The sequence below is a fragment of the Pezoporus occidentalis genome, unplaced genomic scaffold (assembly GCF_034315485.1).
Source record: "Pezoporus occidentalis ecotype Australia unplaced genomic scaffold, CSIRO_AGI_Poc_V1 ctg29, whole genome shotgun sequence".
NCBI classification, from domain to species: Eukaryota; Metazoa; Chordata; class Aves; order Psittaciformes; family Psittacidae; genus Pezoporus; species Pezoporus occidentalis.
Genome location: NW_026914829.1, coordinates 3,457,623 through 3,479,106, shown reverse-complemented (window position 1 = coordinate 3,479,106; position 21,484 = coordinate 3,457,623). Strand labels below are relative to the sequence as shown.

Below are 21,484 nucleotides of genomic sequence, written 5' to 3'. Positions count from 1 at the left end.
CAGCCATATGTTTGTTAATACACAGAACCAACTTCAGGTACTTTATAATGCTGTGAAGATAATCTCCACAGTGCTTCAGCCATCTTACCATACCTTGGTAGGACAGTGTTCATTAGTGACTAAGCTTTACAATAGTTACCTGTGACATTCCTGCCCTCTCCTTCCCTTACCTTCCCTTCCCTCTTCCATGCAGAGAATATTTCCATAGTCAAATTATGCATGCAAGTGCTCTTTGGTGTTAAAATGAACTTGGGACCATAGGCAGTAGGTGCCATTTACCTTCTTATTTCCTGTAGCACTAGGATTTGTCATCATCATAAATTCTTTCTCTTTGCCTCTGCTGTGCTACATATGTGTACATGTGATCCAATTGCTGAAATACATGTATCTTAAAGGGAAAAAGTGTAGTAACAATACATCTACCTAGTAATATTACACATACCTACTAACTTCACAAACACCTGACAGCATTTTGTGCACATTAGCTTCACTTCATTTTAAACCACATAAAACCCCTTAAGAGAACAAGGGAAATTAGTATACGTTTCTTGAGTAATTGAGTAACCAGAAAATAAGTTCTGGGGTTTCTGTTGTGGGGAACTCTAGGGCAGAGAGCTTCAAGGTTTGCTCGTTTTTAATTATGCTTGGTGGTGGATTGATTTTTGTTCTTTTCTGTTCTTTTAAATAATTAATTTACCTGCACTACACTGAAGGGCTAGATATTGTCTTTCTTTCCATTTGTAGTCGATGTGTTATTCAGCCATGACTGTTGCTTGTTATCTCAAAGTGGTACTTCTGAGTCTCTTGCATTACTGATAGCAAGTAGGGGAAAAAAGCCACAGTAGTTCCACAGAGCTGTTCAGGTACTTTGGGGCAAGGGATCGGTGTTGGCTGAGGGACCTGCAGAGAGCTTCTTAACTAACTCCCCACTCCTTGGCTGGCCCGGTATCCTGGGACTTGTTCCTACTGCTGCTAAGAATAGCTCACAGTGCAGCTGTTTCAATGTCACTTCATTAGCACATGTAACTCCTTCAGGTGGTGTAGGGTCCACATGAACTCTTTCAGGTCCTAGTTGCTTAGAAGTTCTGTAATTGTGTTTTTTTACATTTTCATCTTATTTAAAATTCTTCTGCATACGTGAGCAACAAAACTGTTAAAACTCACCACTTGTGTTGTACTGTAAGGTCTTAGGATGGTTTTATTTTAAATCCCTTTTGTTCCCAATAGGAATTTTTTATTGTTAAATATCACAAGTGCCTTTTATGATTTCACATTTTTTATTTATAATTTTCTATTGAGCTTGATTTTGCAGATTTTAATAAAGTTTTTAATGTTAGGGGGTTTTAAATACCTTATGACCTTCTTAAAGACTCCTTTGAAGACTAGGCAACCTCCCTCTTGTCCTGTCACCCAACCCTTTTCAAGACCCCCATCAAAACAAATAGGATTGTTTCTCCTTCCCTGCAGCATATCTTGTTTCATGACTTAATTATTAGGCAGTTTCAGCCACTCTCATGCTGGATTTCTCACTGCCTGATGGTTAATTAAACCATTAAAATGTCATTAACTAATGCTAAGATGGCAAATGTTCAAATTCCTGGTAAGACCTTTTCACCTATTGAACCCTCCAGTTTGCATGAAGCATGATATAATTATGGAAAGGGAACCAACAAACTGAATTTCCCTGTTGGCTGTTTCTTGTTTCCGGTGTCAAGTGGTAATCATACGGTTTGGGATGGCTACTGGACAGCCAGCCTTTTGGAGACTCCACAGCAGGCAGGCCAGGCATCTCTTTCAGACACCCTTATTGTTAGGGCTGGGATAATTACTATCTCAACCTGGGGTAAAAATAAAGGCAGTAACACAGAATGAAGTGTAGCCAACCAGTTGTTACCCATTACCAAGTAGATAAATGAAATATCCATCCAGCGCATTCCATGCTATTGTGGCAGTCACATGTATTCCTTATGATATAAATTATATAGATGAGGGACCCTTTAAAAATTACAATGTGGGACATAATTGTCATTCTTTTAGGCCCTCGACACAAAGTGGAAGAAAAACAATTTCCATTCTAAGAGGTGAAGATCATTTCACCATTTGTTATGCAGAAATCCAACAATTGGTCTGTTTGGGAATATAATACAAGAATTAAATTGCACATTGTTATGCATTTGACATTTTTTAGCATTATTGTTCTTTTATGGTACTAAAATGAGTTATGTCATTTTCATGTGTGCATTTCATATGAATATTTTATATTCGTGTCTGTGCTGAATGAGAATTTTGTTTTTCATTCTCATAGGAATAAAATGGCAATGCAATCCTGGTAATTTTTAAAAGATAACGTTGACTTGTCTTTTTCAATCTTGCAACTGTGATTGAAATTTATTGCATGGAAAACAAACTTGTGATAAACACGACTAACTTTACTTGAGGACTGTATTTCCCATAGTATGACATTTCCCATGTGAATGAAATCTGAATTCCACACAGATATAATGTGTTTCTTGAAATGCGTTTTACTTCAGTTCCATAAATCTCAATTCCTCAGAAGAGTCTGTGCCACTTCTGGAGAAACCCGTACTTAACAAGGATATGGTTAGTTCTTGGCTGCTGTCTCCAGTAGTAAACAGAGCAGGTTAAGAGGAACATTTTAGTGACTGTGAGTAGTACTGCCATGCTTTATCTGAGAAATTGTCTCAGTAAACTGTAAACGGGAGAAATCTTGACGAAAAAATTGATTACATTTTAAATTTAGTTTTATGGAACTCCTAGTGTAAATAGCTTTTCTTAGCAAAATTGGATTTCATTTTTTTTCAGTCCCGTGAGCTTAAATTTCATAATGTTGACATGCTCAACAAGATTAAATCAAAACATAGTATACTGGTAGCTGGAATATAGACATTCACATCCTTTCTGCATCAGTGCTTTGCAAGGAATGCCAGGCACATTTGATAATGGGGTACCTTTTTAGAACAGGCAAATTATTATAGTATATCCTTTCAAATGTGTTGAAGTTTTTGTCATTATTAATGCATTTTAATGTTTCCTTGGCACTTTCCAGCTGCAAGTTGTTTGTTTTAGAAGAAATCAGATTTGATTAGTCTTAGGGACTAAGATTAGATTAGCTTTAGACAGGGATGCTGCTTTCTGCTATTGCTTCACATCCAGTTGTGACCCATGGATGCAGTCTTTTTCCTACCATTTATTCATTATTCATTCCTTTTCATTCCAACAAGTTTGGATCTTGGTATGTTTCCAGTGGAAGCTTGACCTGCACATGACAGCCTTTCCAAAGAATAGCAATTTCCCACAGATTTCTCCCCCATGACTACTGAAAGTGGTTTGTCCAGACCATTGATGACAGAACATGATGGTCCTGCGTAGGGAAGACGATGCTGCTAGTCAGTATTTATCTGTGGCCATTAGAATAAAATGAAAATCATATGGGTGCTGTGGGGTACAGCTGAAGTGCCTCTCAGGTACTGAATTCTGTAAGAACTATTTAGAAGGGAAAAGGAAGGGGAGAAACTTGTGCTGGATTTGTTGATACTGTTTTACTATGTTGTCATTAAGTAAAAAGTAGAAATAATCTTGGGAACAAAGAAGGAGAACCTAGTTTTCTCCCTTCTGAATGAATGTCCTAACCATTCCCATCCAGCCTTGCCTGATGTTAAGGAGCAGGTCTTGTGGGACATGGGAACTGTTGTCATTCTTGCACCTGAAAGAGCATTATGTACACATCTACATCTTTATTATTCTGCCTGAAGGCTTTAGCATAACCAGATGTTATTTATCTGGCCATTGTAGATGAAAGAGTGTGTGAAATAGCAGCATGTGACAATGATAAACACTGAATAAAAATAGCAAGTACATGTAGACTCTGTCTTAAAGAACTCAGAGGAATTCCTGAGAATTATTGACTCTGCTGTATATCAATTCCAGAACAAACACTTTGAAAGCATGTGCATGTGTGCATTTACGAAAATCTGTACATCACTTTGGTCAGTACAATTTGAAGAGGTCAGACTGGCCTAACTTCCCTAGGGGAAATTACACTTTTCCAAAAGCTTGCACTTTTGTTGGGGCCCAGTTAGACAGTGAACTATAGGACAATAGAAAAGAAACTAGAGGAACAGAGACCAGACTTTGCCTGGACTGTGGCCTAAATTTGATCACATCCATTGTCTTTCAAGGTCCAAAGCATAACAAGCTCATAGCTATAGATATGTTGAAAGAATTAAAGAACTAAATTAATAAACTGATAGTAACAGGAACATAAAACATTCCAAAGTAAGATGTATGGTGATGAAATGACTAATAGACTGTTCAATTCTGTCATGTTCTTATTTTATGAAAGAATATTGAAAATTAAATGGCAGTTACTTTAGAGCAAACAAAGGGTGTAGACTAGAGCTGAGCTGGGCATCATCATTGGTGATATTTGCATCAAGTGTGGGATGGCTTTTTAATATGTAGAGTAAATTCTGCATCAAGAGCTTGTCATTCTGTATCTGTTCAAGCAAAATTTAAGTAACTGCCTTTCATATTTCAAAATGTAAATTTTCCACAACTATTTGGAGGAATTTTGATAACACTAGTTTGCTATACAATTCTGTGGTATTCTCTCACACATTCTACCTTTAAAGGAAAACCCTGATTTTATTTTGTTTAAAATATTAAAATACAACTTTTTAAATAACATGATTTCATCAGGTACCACAGAGTGATGACAGTAAACTGTCATTACATTTTAAACTGAACGCATTTTCACCTGTCTTCCGTAGGACTAGATCTGTCATTTTAGAACCCCTGTAATTTCCTACTGAAATCAGTTCAAATAACATGAAAGCCTATCTGTTAATTTGTGTATGGCTTATTTGAAATGGCACTTTGAACACAGATGTGGACATATGCATCAATATTCTGCAGATAAGGATGGCCAGGGTAAAAGCAAAATATTTTAATACCGTAACAATTAAACATTGTATTTCTGCTTGAAAATAACATTTCACTGATGAATAGCATCAGTTTATGGGAATGTATGCAGGCCTTGCTGTAGTTTCTCATAGGATTCCAAAAAAATCAGATAAAATGAAGGTCAGTCTGAGCATGGGTAACACCTGTTTCTTTGCTTCTCTCAAAACAAAGACATAGAGACGACTATATGTGGAGTCTCTGCAGCACAGTTTCTTGTCTCTACCAACAACCAAATTTGGATGTCTAAGGAGGAATATAAAAATAAGGCAAGTATAAATAATTCTCCCTTTTCCCAAGTTACTGACACACATAGAATCATAGAATAGTTATGGTTTGAAAGGACCTTAAGATCATCAAGTTCCAACACCCCTGCCATGGGCAGGGACGCCTCCCATTAAACTGTGTCAGCCAAGGCTCTGCCCAGCCTGGCCTTGAACACCTGCATCTGTGTGTTTGTAACATCCCTCAATGGAGATAAAAAACTTCACCATCCCTTCAAGCCCAGAATGTTTGTTCCCCTGATTATAAACTAGGACCTTTTGTGTCTCGGTTACTCTCAAGTAGCTCTTACTGAACTTAGGTATCCTAGCTTCCCTTTGGGAATTTGTGATCAGAATATACACGGTCATCAGAAAGCCTCTGCTACACAAAGAGCCTTTTGAAAGTATTTACACTGGAGATTTATAAAATTACCCTGCACGCATGAGAGTAAGCATTCCACTTGCCAGGCAGCATTTATGTGCAACAGCCTGGGGAGCTCCTGATCTTTATGCAAAAGTGTATCTAGACCCTGAGGATAACAAAAACAACGTTAGTTTCTTCATGCTGTCAGATTTGGCTACAAATATGTTGCTGCTTTGAGAGCCTGTGTTTATTTTTGCTTTTTTTGTGCATCATAGTCCTTTTACTCTGTTTGTGGTAGTGTTCTGTGTTTGTCAAAACACACTGGCTGAAGAAACGGCAAAAGCATCGATACTAGCAGTACTGGCATAGTTCCTAACAGATCCTGTTTATTTGCTAGAGCGTTGTTTTGAACTGGTCCAATCCTTGTATCTTCTTTTGCCTTTTTATTAATTGCATATTTCAACTTTTTTTTTTTTTTTGACTTCTGAAACTAAAAAAGGTTCAAGGAAGGCACAGATATCTCCTAAATTTAATCCTTTTCAGTTACCAGTGTGGGGATGCTTTTTAGACGCAGTCCACAGACCTAACGTTATCCAAGTTCTGTTGCTGGCAGTCTGTTGAACAAAGTTGTTATGCTTTTGCAGGAAACCTCCTGCTAACTTGGCCAACATACAATATTCACAGACTGTTACAGAGCAGTACAAAGGCCAGAATGCATCTGTTAGAATAACAAATTAAAGCCACTTGAAGGATGTTTCAGTGAACTATAATGTGCAAGTACTATGGGTCTTCATCAGATACCATCTTGTTTCAGCAAGACAGCTCACAATGACACCCTGCTGCTCTCCAGTGCTAATACCAGTATAGAAAACCTCTGTGCCATTTTCTAATAATGATTTTTAAAGATTCTTACATCTGGGAATCTTCAAGAAGGTACAGAAATGTGATTATTTACCCTTGAATTTGCAGGATTTGTTGAGCTGTAGTTCCTACCCTGCTGTCTTCAGGATTTTTTTATTATATATATACTTTTTTTTAAGCTGTCATAGCCTTCCCTCTGTTTCCCTTCTCCAAACTGAAAATTCAGCCTTTTTAATTTCTCCTTCTTTGTAATGCAGGTGCTTTTTCTCCTTAAATGTTTTAGTTGGCTTTCTCTGTGACCTTCTCTGAGCCTACTACATCCTCCTTCAGATACAGAGACCAGAACTGCACACAATATTTAAAATACGGATTCACAGTCTTTTTATGTATCTGCAGAATGACTCACTTTGCCCTGTTCTCAGTGTCCTTCCTGGTGCTTCCTGATGCTGATTTGGGGGGGTCTGCACAATTGAGAAGATGGTTTCAAAGAAGAGTCAGCAACTCCCAAATTGTAACCACCAACTGCAAGTTGAGCATCATGTAATCAGGGTTTCAGGGTTTTTTTCTCCATGTTTGTTTATGCTGAAGCTCAGCTGCCACCTTTTCACCCTGTTTGCTCAGCTTTGAGGTCCTTTTGGAGTTTAGCCAGCATGTGACTACCAAAAAAACCTTAGGATCTTCTGAAAAAGATGTGAAAAACTGGCGGATTCAGTGTTTGCTCCTTTCTTCAGCTCATCAGTCATGACACAGGGTAAAACCTAGCATCGATCTCTGGAGGACCCCAGTTCCTGGGTCTGTTTCAATCCTGAAAAGCAACCATTAAGTCCGTTTGCTGCTTCTCCTTTAAGCAGCTTTCGGTCTATAAAACATTTCCTCTAATCCCATGGCAGCTTAGTTTCTTTAATGGCCTTCAGTGTGGAACCCTGTCAGAGGCTTTATGAAAATTCAGATATATCATGTCCAGTGAATGCCCTTTATCTGCCTTGCATCTTGACACTGATGTAGAAATCCAGCAAATTGGTGAGACAGGATTTCCCTTTACAGAATCCATGCCAACTCTTTTCCAACGGACTGTGATTATCTCTGTGCTTAGCGATCTTATTATAAACCCTGCTATCTTACCCAGGGATGTAAGACTCTTTGGTTTGTATTTCCCAGCATCATCTCTAAAGCCCTTGTTTGTAGAAGGGAAACTCCCCATTTTCCTGGCACAATAGCTGTTTGTGATAGGTTATACATCTTTGTTTTTAAATTCCACATTTGAGAGCTTTTGGGTGAATGCTCTCTGGTCTTGGTAACTTCCTGACATCCAACTTGTTTATTTAGTCTAATACTTTCTGTCTGTTTACTTATTGATCTAGTTCCTTTGAGCGATCTGGTACAAAGAATGCAGTGGGTGTAGGAATCAGACATTTTCAGCAGGAAAGAATAATGCAAACAAATATTTGAGCTTGTTTTGCATGGAAGTGCTGCTCTTCACACCTTTGTCATCCAGCAGTCCCACCAGTGCCTTAGCTGCTTTAGTGCTTTTAGTATATTGAAGAAAAGGTAAAGTTGTTAAGATCATGCTTTCCATTTTTCAAGCTCCCTTTTATTCTTCTTAATTTTATGTTTATATTTGGCATGTGTAGTTTTCTGGGTTTTCCTTATTTGCGCAAGCTTGCCATTCCTCAGAGTAGACAAGGTAGGACCATAATAATGGTAGCCTCCTGAATTTTCCCATTAAGCCATATGGGTGGATTTCAGACTCACTCAGACAACTTCTTTTGTAGTGTTATACATCTTTTACATGGGTTTCTAATAGAAGCTTTTCTGGGGTTTGGTATTTAGGGATTTTTTTTAACAGCCTGCAGGCTGCTTCCTTTTGGACTTTCTTTTAGGGTGTTTGGACACTGCCTCCCTCACTGCCCCCATTACATAGTTTCTTTAACTCTGCATCTGTGTGCTGAATTCAGTAAGACCCTTTCTCTACAATGCTGAAATAAATTGCATTGTGATTTCAGAACACTTCTCACTAACACGGTGCACCACTCAAGACCACATCAGAATGGCATACTTTCTTGAGGGTTTTGCTAACAGTTGTTGCAGGAAGCAACTTTTTATCTTCAGTGTTTTTGGTTGACTGGCTTGGGTTAGTTTTGGGTTTTTTTCCTCCCCTCTACACCTCATCCTGATAAAGCATCGATGCAGTTTGATAGCAGAAATACGAAATTCCAGCTACCTTTATCAGTCCTGAACTTGCAGCTTTCAGTCTGCCTTCACAGTTTCTGGCCACTATTACCATACTTACCAGGGAGTCATTTAATATCTCTTTGTCTAATATATATTTTATTAGTCTGGATTTTCCACCCACAACGATTTCCTTGTGGTTCTCTATCCTTATTATATAAAGCTATTATGTAAAGTTTCTTGCACACTACCATTCCCTCACCTGTAGATCCTATTCTGTCATTCCTGTAAGTCTGGTAACCTGGTAGCATTGCATGCTCCTTCGGGGCCACTGAGATACCTGCCTTACAGGGGTAATCTCTTGGTGCCAATAATTCTTGTTCTCCTGTCTTCACGTTTAGTGTTCTCACATTGGTACAGATGCACTTCTGAGTTTTGCCCTCACACTGAATTTTAGCCACATCCACCTCATATATTACCTCCATCTGACCTTCAGCTTTCCCCAGCTGTGAGTTGAAATGCTCTCTTTTTCAGTTTCCATTGCGAGCACTCTGGCTTAATGATTCAGGTGCATCCCATTTCTCACCTCAAAACATCCCCCAGCTTCTAAGGCACTTACTCCCTGTGCTGTACCCCTCATGCATGCATGAAGTCTCTGACCTATGTGTGCATCTCGGGCCTTGCACAGGGGGTTGGCAGTATTTTTGTGATTGCAATTCCTCTTCTGGCTTGTCTCCTGGCTGCAAGTTTCAATCTTGGCCGAACAATATCCCCTCCATGCTTCCCTACCAGCAGTACCAGCTGCTTGCTTTTCCACTGCTCCTCAGGTTAACCCATCTAAACAACCTTTGCTGTACCCTGGATGTTTGCTTTTCATCTAGTGCTGTTTTGCTGTACCACTGCTTTATTTTGTTAGAGCAAACCGTGAAATAGTTCCCTGTCAGTTCAACTTGAAGTAATGGAAAGCGTGAAGCTAAGAAGCAGCTCAGCACTTGAATTTATGTTTGTTTTGCCTATTGATTGTTAATTTGCTGTAAGGAAGGGGTAAAGGGAAGTTGAGAGATGGGATTTCTTTCTTTAAGAAGGAGATGGTTTACAAATTGCTTTGGTAGCTGAACACTTAAGTCCAGACTAATGAAAATTTAATTTTTCTGTTAGTGCAGAAAGCATCTACAATGCAGAGAGGAATGTCTTTGCTATCATGGTTTTGTCTGTGCACAGCACAACGAGCAATTGTTCTGTTACTGAAGAGATATTCTTACACATTTGAAATACTCATTATTTAGAATAAATATACATTATTCAGATCTCAGTTTCTTGTGATATTGCTTTCAATTTATCAGAAACATTACTGAAATCTGTTAAACCAGGAGAAAACAGGGGGGCTCTTTAAATGGACATCACTATGTCAGGCTTCAGTTTGTCCTTTCTTAATTTTGAAGGACTTTGGCAATAATTACATTGCAGTAAAAGAGCAGACGTAGGAGGTTGAAATCTGAGCTACTTTAATGCTGTCGTGTTTAAAGTGCATATAAAAATAGCCTTCATTAGTAATTGAAAACTGGAATGTCTGCTGAAGTGTAACGCCCCTCTCACAACTTTCTTAAGGGGCAAGGCAGATAATTTGGAATGAACTTCTGCGGTAGCATTAAGGGATAAGATTGCCTGAGGCCATTTGTGTGTCCCTTCTCAGTTATAGGTATGTCTATGCTTGGAGTGTCTCCCTTTCCCTTACTTTCCCTGGTAATGCTGATAATTTAAAAGAGAATTAGTCAGCTTTTGAAGTGGAGAAGTTGAAAACTGGTAGAATTTTGTGGAAACCCCAGCAAGCAGAACACCCTCCCAGATATTAATTTGCAATTAAAAGCTCTGTGGATCCCATTCCTTTCTTGGAGGCTGTTCTTTAATCCTAATTCCACACTGACTCCTTGAGTCCTGTGTCAGTGTGAATCACTAGAAGCATTATACATATTCTATACTTGTATCTGATATTTAGGCAGATAGAAAGCTTTATTAGGAAATTATCTCCCACACAAAAGTCAGTCCACTTGGCTCCCACACAAGTTTAGTGTTCATTTAACCCAAATCATACTCGGTTCTTGATAGACTAATATAGTATTTGATTATAATGTATGATCCTGACTTGTGTTTGGTCTTTTGAAGGGAAGTTCAGGCCTGCTTGTTCCTGCTGTTAATTATAACAAATTCTGGCAAGTTTAGGGATCTGAAAAGCCTGTCAGATGCTTGCCTTAAGGCCTGAGGTTGGATGTAATTTGCGCATAATAAATTGCTTCAATAAGATTTTGTTTCTTAGCTTAATTACATAAGTCTTTTGGGAGTTAAGCTAATGTGAAGTTAAGGGTCACGGGACCACCACAAACCTTTAGAGGTTGTGGTGATAAAATCCAGCTGTTTCTTCTCAAAAACCTCTCAATATATTGTTCTTACCCACTGGTGTTCTTAACGTAATTGCAGTAACATTATGCATCTAAAACAAGAAAATAAATTTGATTAGTTACATTAAACTCTGACATCAACTGGGTAATTAAAGACAAGTCAGATTCCCTGACTAGCTTGAGTGCATGCGTTACAGTGTCATCTGCAGTTGTCCTGGATGCCCAGGCTTTGAAATGGCCTTGACTTAATGGGTGGGAATCCTTATCCTCTTTAGAGGAGCACCTGCAGTTGCAAATCACGTAGCCTATGAGGAGGCTGTACTAAGTCTTAAACTGCAACGGAGAGTAAAGCTGTAGAGAAGAGCACTGGGATTTACAAAGGTAGGAAATTAAGGCAAAGTTTCAGGATCTTCACATATGGGGAACTTGATTTAGACGGGTCAAAGATGACCAGTGCAGGAAGTAGTAAGAATCAATATACACTGGGACTTGGGCATAAGGTAGAAGGCCAGCAGCAGTGCTTGGCTGTTTGTTCAGTTTTTTTCTTTCATAAGCAGATTTGTAAATTTGCTACATTTCAGCTTTGCTGGGGAAAGGTGTTTCTTTTGAAATACTTACGTCTTATTCCTGTTGTGTTAACTAGAGTTGATTATTGATACAACATTGATGTAGTGGTTGCCATCTTTAAATGACTAAATATCAGCATTTTTTTAAGCAGCATAACATTAGTTTTAAAAATACCATATGGCTATTAATGCTGTCTCATCTAACTTAGAATTTGGCTTTGTTTATAATTTTCCTTAATCAGTTACAACTGAGATGATGAATAATGTCAGGAAAGAGTTGTTTGTTCCTATACAGAACAACCTATGCCCTCTGAAGCAAAGAAGCATTCATTGTACATTGCGCAGAATGTTGCAAATATTTTTTTTAAAGCTAGATCTTCAGCTCTAGCTGAATATGCATAGCATAGATGGTTTTTATAGAAGACTAGTGGAAAAAAGACTTATCATACGGTTTCTGGGGTTTTGTTTTTTAGATACAGTTTTGCATATTTTTAGAATGTTCCACTTAATAGATAATGCCACTCAAAAAAGAGGATTTGTACATCAGTGAACATTATAAGCATTTAAGACATGGATAATACAGCTGTCATTTTAAAATATTAAAAGTATGCTTTTAGGTGCTCATACAGTGAATGACCTGCATATAGCGGCCTGGATGGTATCTTAGGAGAAGCAGACCTGGAAAATCCTTTCTTCCCATTAAAAGCAAGAGGAAAAACCTGCTTTCAGATGCATGAATGCTGATTTCTTTGTAGTTAGTTAAAGCATTGCACATAAACTAGTACTTGGAGTGCCTGCCATCTAATAGCTGTAGCTAGGAGACTGTTTAACCAGAAGCTTTTTAGCAACAGTTGTGTTTGGTATTCTGTGGCAAAGAGGTGAACTTGTTCCTGGTTAGAGCCCTCAGCCATTTCTTCATTTGGTGCCTGGGCCATGTTGCTCCCATCAACACTGTGGTGTGGTTCAGTAAAGGACTCTTTGCCTGAAGACTAGACAAAATGCACACAGCACCTCACAGATTTCAGCATCAAAATGCTTTAAGACTTTACTGATTTCTTTTTCTCTTTTCCTTCCCTGCCCCTCTACAACACACAAATATATTTTCATGCTTTTAAAATTCTTTTAAGACATTTTCTAGTATATGATAAGTATTGCTTTTTTAGCCAAGTCCATAAAAATCAAACTCCTCTAAAGAAGAAAAACAAATGGGGGAATATCTGCTTTGATAGACAATAATAAAGATGTACATGCAGTAACAGTTGTTTTGCATGGTCATTCTTCAAGTTACCCATAGCAGTTGTAGGCCTGTACATCTGTACAAAGCTGTATGTCTGCACTGCTGTCCAAAAAATGTCAACAATCTAAAGGGACCACCCAATCTGTGTAACATTTGTTGCCTGTCTGTATTGTAGGAAGGCAATTCTGGTCCCTTTTCAAAATATGAAGATTATAAAAATTTCAAATGCCTCCATGCTCACATCATGCATCTCTTTGTACAGGGATGCTATGGATACTGCAACAAATGCAAATGATTACAAATACCCAAATCACTGGTAGGTTTTTCATCCCACGTGCAGTATTTTTACCACTTGTTAGTTGTAAGAAATCCCACAAGGCTATTTGATTAATGGAGTTTTGTTTGTAATTAACACTTGCTAAATTTTTGGAGACAAATTGAGGAAATTTGTGCAAATTTCCTCAAATTTGTGCAGAAGGGGTGCAAAATGGAAAGTAGAATTTTCTGAGTCCTTTGCCCTATTGTACTTTTTAATTAGAGGTTATTACTTAAACTGAAGCCCACTTCCTCCTGGCAATACTTTGGGAACTCACTCTAATTCCAATTTTGTCATCTAGGAGCAAGCAAAATTTAGACTTCAAAAAGGACAAGCAAAGAGGATTACTAACTTTAATCAAAATGGCAGGCTGGATAACTTTACAACATCAAAGTTATGGCATCCCACATTACAGAATGAGTAAATGGCTGCTGAGGTAGAAGTGCAGCGTTTCCAAGCACAGGATTTTAGGACAATTTTTCCACGCTGCACATAATAATGTGGCACCATTTCAAAAGTGTGTAGGCCAGACGGCTCCTGAGTTCAGTGATGTTCTCAAGATCCACACCTAAAGAGGAGAGGCTCTTGAGAGCTGAAGTGATGCTTCCAAGGGACTTGCAGCTACTATGTCAGATATTCGGTGTATTTTGGACAAATAAATGGTATACAGTGATTTTGTAACTAATTCCTGGTTTGCTCTCTTTTTAGAGTTTCTTTGCAAGGAGTGCCCAAGAGTTCATATTTTCATTGATCGAATTGAACTGAAGGACATTCCAGAAGAGCAGATGTATATGAGAAGGTGGCTTCATGAACGTTTTGAAATAAAGGATAAGTGAGTAGCAATACACACAATTTTCAAGAAGCTGTCTTAGTTCTTTTATATTAACAGTTATACCCATGATTTCTGTGTTACCAGCAGTGCAAGCTTTAGGGCTCTCTGAAGAGGGGTGCTGTTGCTATTCCTGTGCATATTTTGTATAACAACCTTGTGGTTAAATCTTTTGGTCAGGAGATGGGGATTCCTGGGTTTTAGACCTTCCTTAGACTGAAGAGGTATGAGTCCGTGTTCCAGGTGCAACTCATTCCTCTGAATACTCTTTATTTTCTTGTAGCTGAGTCATGTGCAGCCAGGAATGTAAGATGCCTGCAGTAAGCAAGCAAGAAAAAAACAGTGTGGTTCTAACCTCACAGTCAGTGTCAGATTAGAGAGGGGAAAGTTTTGATCTAATCTCTTCTGACAGAATTGTTTATGCATATTCCATCGGACAGCGACTGGATAAAACCACAGGTAATGCTGAGCTCCCTGCCTTCACTGGGGAAATCAGGTGAAGTAGAAATTTTATCTGTCCATCTTTGAATCGTGGCAGACATAAAGTACCTGGATCCCTCTAGCATCCCCAGATAAGTCACTGGTGAGCATATGCAAAGGATCCTGGGGGACCTTGTGCTCCAGGAGGACTTTGTGCCTAAATGTGGGATTTCAAGTACTGTTTGAGAGACAGTGGTTTAATTTGCCGTGTCTGAAGTCCAGCCTAAGGGAGCTGAATCTAAATCCTTAAATACCTTGTGTAAGCCAGAAATTTCCCTGGTTCTTCAGGTACTTTCTGCTTTAAAATTGTTCTGCCTATCTCAAACTTCATGGAAGTAAAACTGATCAATTTTTCCTGTGATTTTTGTATCCATGTAAAACTTAACATTCTCATGTTAACATGTCTCATTCTGTAGACATGACACTAAGTGTCTAAGTAATTTAAGATCACTAAGTAATTTTTCTGTTCTTCACTTTTGAGAGGAAGAAACTCTGAACTTCATTTTATAATCTGATACAGAAAGTACATACAGGAATAAATAAATACTAAATAAAGGAAATGATATATAAAATAAAAGTCTGTCCAATATTCCTTTAGTAGTCTTCTGATGAAGACCAGCAAAACTGAACTCTGGTCATCTGTGTCTCATTTGTAGAATCCTGTTGACTGTAACATCTTTTCTGGGACCAAAGTAGTCTGTCAGGTGAAATTAGAGATACTCAAAACAAAACCACAGGATTTTCAAATCTATATATTACTGGTTTTCAAAAATAGGAGGAAAAAAGTTTACTATTAAACTAGTGGTCGCATTTTACTTTTGTGCTTTTTGTTTCCAAAATATTTAGTGTCTTTGAACCCTTGTTATTTATTAGTTTAGTTTATAAAGATACTTTTTCCCCCTCCTTTGGTGTTCAATGGTTAAGTGTGTGCTGTTTTGTCCTATGATATTGCCCAATACTCTGGGCTTATCTGCTGAATGTTTAATGAAGAGGATTCTTTTCAACTTTTATATTCAGGGTTTAAAATTAGTCCCCAAATCTGCTTTTATTGCTTACAAGGGTTCAGGTTGGGTACTCTGATAAGCAACATTACTTTGAATGCATCATATTCTCATGGCATACTGATTGCTTAAAGTTGTTCCAGATGAGCTGCTGCTTATTGTGAAATCATTCATTACATAATGTGTGCTTAGAAGAAGTTACTGCATGAAAATAAGTTATTTAAAACTTCTTACACTAATGTTTAACTTTGACCATCTCCTTTTGTCTGCTTGTAGGTTACTAATAGAGTTTTATGATGCAAAGGATTCTAAAAGAAGAAATAAGTTCCCTGGGAAAAGCGTTCATTCCAAACTAAGCCTCAAGAAAACTTTGCCATCTTTGCTGTTCTTAGGTGGCCTGACTGCTAGTATGCTTCTGACAGAATCTGGAAGGAAACTTTATGTAAAAACATGGATATATGGGACTTTAATTGGCTGCCTGTGGGTTAGCATTAAACCATAAGCAGATGTTAGTCACCAGTGAAATGTGCAGTCTTTTCTTGCACATTGCACCAAACCTTTTCCTGACTTTATAGTAAAAAGTGTAAATAAAGCCTTATTGACCGAACATTGGAGAGAATAGAATTTGTGACTTAAGGCTCTGTGTGGTTGGTCTGGGGAAAATAAATGTAGATTTTCAAATTTGCTACTGATTTTTGCTGGAATAATGACAGATAAACCAAGTCGTGATAAATTGCTTTCCCCATGAACTAACATCCATCTCTATCTGCAGATTCGATGAAGTATGGGTGATGCATAAGGGTGTCTTAAGTGGACCTATGAATGTATTTACAGAGATTAATTTAGGGTATATATTTATTCTTCTGATATTCATGTTGAATTTTCGTTACTCTTTGGTGCATTGCAGCAGCTCAGCTACATCTGTCCCGGCTGTATCGCAACTAAAATAAACTTCTTTTGTTTCTTTTTTAAGTTTGCCTTTCAGTTTTAGCTAAATACTGTGTTCTTTAAAAGGGTCTATGTAAGCTGGCAAATCATGAGATGTTGTTACCTGAAGCAGAATAAAATGTTCCTGAGAACTACTGTTCATGGGGAAGAAGCTCTGTTTATCTAGTGCATGACTTTTGATTATATGGCAGTATTAGCTGGTATTTTACATAGGCAAAACATTAAATTTTACTGAGCAAACAGCTTATTTTGCAATACCCTGTATTTGTGCGTAAAAGGAATGTATGCAGTATAATGAAATGTTAAGTTTTTGTTTCTGGCCTAACCAGACTGTATAGCCTACCTTGTGTCTGCGTTACCCCTAGCACCTTGAGAGTTTCAGCTCAGCTCACAGATCTTTCATGTGTACGTGCCACAAGCAGAAGTTTCCTGTTGCCTCACAATTTTCTGTAAGCAAACTCTGTCGTTTTGGGTAATGCACAGAATTACTGTAACTTCAGGAGTGTAAGGGTATGGTAACGAGGAGCCTTCAGGTATTCCTGCTAAATCCGAAGCATGTGCCTTCTACTAATATGATTTAGCCTGATGTTTCATAATCTGGCAGTCATCTCTGTGCTGTAATATCAAACAAAATTCTCAAACCATTCTAGGCAGTGCGGACTGCAGTCGGATTGAAGTTACAGGGTTGATGTATATGATTTGCACAGTAGACTAAACCACAATGTAGTGAAAGAAATTCATACCCAATCAGTGTTTCACCTGCTTGAAAATATACTTGAAAGAGCAAAATCAACAAACTCTTAACTGCTAGAAAGTCTGCAGTCCCCATGGCTGGTATTTTTGTTGGGGAAATGCCATTTCCTGATAATCGAGGGAATAATCTATACGTACAGCGATGAGGTAGGAAAGAGGATGTATTTTATCTTCTATTAGGGCAGTGGTCTCCCTGTATCAAAATTAAAAAACTAGAGAATATTTTTATATCACACTTGCAAGCTTTAAATGTGCATCTCTCTCTAGCTTCGGTACTATTTGTCTTGCGTTAGAGTCCTTTGTGAGTTAATGTCTCTTAAAATTATAACTCAGTTTTTCAGGTTCCACCATTACCAGTTAATCAAAGATACTGCTTTTACTGTGTGGTGGTTTTTTTACAGAATTTTATAGAGTAATTACAGGTCCACCTTAAAATCTTTCGGTACAGCTTTCTGTTTGCAGTTCTGCAGTTCTGTGTCCTTCCATAATGGATTTTGTCACTGGAGTTATTTATATCAGTGATTGATTCAGGATATGTTGATGAACCGTTTTAAAAACAATGACTGGGAACAATGTTGAAAAACAGTATTGTTATGAGGCTGTGAAACCAGGAAAAAAAAAGCCATTTTATGTAACAGCCAGATAGGCTCATATGTAGTTCTTCCTATTCTCAGCTGGCTGTTTCCAGTGGGTATAACCAGAAGACAGTGTTCCTCTGTTAGTGTGATTTTTCAATCATGGAATGAAATTTTACTCTGACAAGACTAAATTTCTTTGTAACGGCCAAGAATAACATTTAATTATACATCAAAACTAAATGGAAAACGCTTAATTCATTTGTAGAAAAATAACTGCTATTTTGGAGAGCCTAATTACCACAAAATACTGGATCTTTCTTGCTGTTTAAGTACCAGGGATATCATTGATGCAGTGCAACAGACAAACGGGATGTTTATTTTGAACCTTATTCTCTCTGTTAATCTTAATTATTTTTTCTTGCCATTAATTTATACGTTTCTGGAACTGTAATTTGCTGATGTATTTGGGATGTATTGGGATGTATTGGGAGTATCACATGCTATTTCTAAATTGCACTGATATTAACTTGAAATATTTCTTCATTAAAATAAGAAGAGCCAATGCTCATTCAACTTTTCTGTCCTGTCTACTTGTTCAGTACTTTTCTGTACTTCTGTCTTTGTAATCTGATTAACAGGAACTGCCTACAAAAGGCTTCAAGTGCAGTTTGAGTCCTTGGCAGAAGGATTTGTGTGAGAAGCAGTCAATGAGAAAAAAACAATTTTGCCGTCTTTTCCCATGCAGCTAAAAAATGCGTTAGAATCGATTTGTGCTTGTGCCAATGCAACGCACGGTCAGGTCGGTTGGATTGCAATAGCTTTTCACCCATGAACACCTGCACCACGTGTTGCTTGTTAATAATGTTTATTCATGTGCAGTAGCAGAGTCCTGGCCAGGAATGGGGTACTGTAGCCTTGCACAGACGGTGAGTTTGGACACAACCAGGGAGTGAGAAGAGGGACTGCAAACAAATACACAAAGCATTTCTCCACAGCAAATGCCACCTAAGTTTTAGTGATGTGTTGAATCCGAGAGGTACCTCTATGTTCAAAAACTTGTTTCTCCAGCTGCATAAGTGCATCTGATCATAGCAGTTTCACTCTATGCAAGTACTACTCTGTTCGTATGCAAATGAACCCTATATGTAAAACCGTTATGTGCAAGTTCCACAATGGTTTTGTGTTTAATTTTGTGGAAGGAACTGGGATAGTAAGGAAGCATTAACTTAAATAATGGAGAACAGAAAAAGTGAAGTGAGACAGGAAACTAAAGCACTGAGGGATGCTACAGTGAAGAAATGACTGAGTAGACATGAAGGGCCCCAGCCTGCTGCAGTCTTTTTCTGACTCCCCTGAAGCATTTTCTTAGTGTAGTACTTGGGCTTTTTCCTTTCAGTAGACTGTAGTTGTACAGCCATAAAGCTTTTTTTAGCACTTAGTATGAACATTTTAGCAGTTAAAAATTGGGTCCTGGTTATTCTGGCATTTTAGCATGAATAATGAGAATAATCAGAATAATTTTAGAATAATAACTGGGGGGGAGAGAGGCAACCATTTTAGGTTTGAATAATGAAGGGCACCAGAAGCAGGTTGGGGATTTTTGGCTTATTGTTAAAAATGAAACAAGATTTCTTCTCCCATCACCTCCAAATAAAAAACATTTTTAATGGCAGAAATTTCAACCATGCCCTGAAAGGCATACAAAACCAGTTAATGGGTTCAAGATATTTGGCACCTGCTTTGTAAAGACTTTTCCTTTATAAATGTGGAAACCACAGTTTGGTCCTTTCCTGCAGCTCCCGGTCACTTTTTAGCATAATAGTTCTGATGACAGGGCTTGAAGTGAACACGATGGTGATTCTCTTGTCTTCATTGTCATGTTCTTGCCTGTGTCACCAGTCTGGGGCTCTGTGGTCCCAGTGAAGCGTGTTGCACAATTGCTAAGCTTAAGACAGAAAAAAATGGTAACTTTAAGTTTGTATAATGGCAAGTCACACACGTAAAACAAAACAGAGCAAGTCCAGAGTAGGAAAAGCAGCGAAAATCCAATACATAAAAATAAAGCATTAGAAACATCAGCTCCAGGCATGACCATATCTGATTGATTCCAGGGAAGATGTCTTTTCCATGTGGGGACCAGTTTCCTGTCAGGATGGTATTTCTCATACCTGTCCTCTTTCAGTCCCAGACCTGCACCCCTGCCCTGGGCTGACTGGTCTGGTGTGTTCCTAAAGAGGAGTGCCTCATCACTTTCCATACTGATCTTGGGTTTGCTTTCTCATCCTGGACCCAAAGAGATTCTCTATTTGCATTGAGGCCTGATATGATTCTATGACACCCACCTCCTTCAAGCTACATTCTCCTTTTAGGGACTGATATTCGGTGGGCAGATGCCAGAGGAGAGGCGGGAGTCTTGCTGAAGGGCTGGAAGGAAATGCTGCCATTGAAAGAGGGGTTACTGATAAGTCTGTATTGGATATCCAAGATGGATCTCCCACCTCAGCTGGAGCATGCTCTTCCAGTGACAGACAGTTTGTGTGGCCATAAGTAAATGCAAAGACTAGACAATACCCTGAAAAATAGTGACTTGTTCCTGGGTCATATTTGCAGTGTGAAAATCTCATTAGTTATGTTTGTACAAACTATTTCACAGCCATTCTGTCTCCCTTTCATCTTGTGTGGGAACCCAGTTTTTGGAGCATATTCGATGCCTGTTTGTATTCCCTGTGTGATTCAACCTGTTTGCCCAGAGATACTACAGGGGATGCAGATGTTTAAGGCTAGACATTGCTGTTAGTCCTCTGGCTGTGCAGTGGCAGACCTGTTGCTCTGAGCTGCCAGGCTCCCCACAAAGCCCCGTAAGACCCAGACCCACCACCATAGGCTGAGACAGGCATCACCATGGGCTGCTAGTACAAAGGATTTTGGAGGGAAGTTGTGCCTACAACCCACTTGACTTGTTTGTAAAGTATCCAGGACCTGGTAGTCTCTCTAAAGAGTCTTTCCAAAAGCTGGAGCTCACTAGGGCTTTGAAGCATGGACGGGCAAAGAGTTGGGAGGATGATACCTACTAAGGGCATGAAAGCCCAGTCATTAGAACAGGAAGGAGACTTCCTGTTCCAATGTAGGAACATCTCCAGAGCTCACGGTACTGTCCCCTCCACTCCAAAACCTCAATGCAATGTGCCAGTGCTGCTTTTCACCTCTTTTGGGTGCTCTGGCAAAGGTCAGAAAAGATTTCAAGATCTGTAGGACCAGCATGACTGTAACTGATGCTGAAGGCATTGGCTGGTACATGGATGTCTGTATTCTGCTTCAGCCGTGGGTCATTTCTGCGCCCAAAATTGAACTGCCCTAGGAACAAGGTGGACCTGGAAATGGCCCTGTGAGCTCACACCAGTCTGCAGGCAGCTGTAGCTCCAGGCTGCGGTTCCAAAGTAAGGAAAAAGAGAGGGTTCTGCTCTAAAGTGCCGTATTTTTGAAGTGCCTTTCCATGTTGGGAATGAGCCTGGCACACTGTGGGCACTAGCGGACCTTGTCACCACCGCACCTGTTGTGATACCGCACTCTGCACCAAGACCTCCTTCCCCATCGTCTTGAGACACCCATGAAGGCTGGAACTCCCAAAGCAGTTTTGAATTTCTGGATGCAGCTAGTCCTTGGCCTTACTCAGCTGTGCAGCTATTTCATCCAGTTGGGACCACAGTGGAAACTGAGCTAGAGAGAATTTAATTTGCAGTTGG

General features: G+C 38.9%; 1 protein-coding gene across 2 annotated transcripts in view; it reads left to right on the top strand.

The window, feature by feature from the left end:
• AGPAT5 (1-acylglycerol-3-phosphate O-acyltransferase 5) overlaps positions 1-18,318 on the top strand; it is a 60,493-nt gene extending 42,175 nt beyond the window's left edge. For both annotated transcript variants that reach the window (XM_062626269.1, XM_062626268.1), the window contains 2 exons: positions 13,861-13,984; positions 15,739-18,318. In XM_062626269.1, the coding sequence (XP_062482253.1) occupies positions 13,861-13,984; positions 15,739-15,964 (350 nt within the window). In that variant the 3' untranslated portion in view covers positions 15,965-18,318. The remainder of the gene's footprint in view (positions 1-13,860; positions 13,985-15,738) is intronic.
• Positions 18,319-21,484: the final 3,166 nt, after the last annotated feature.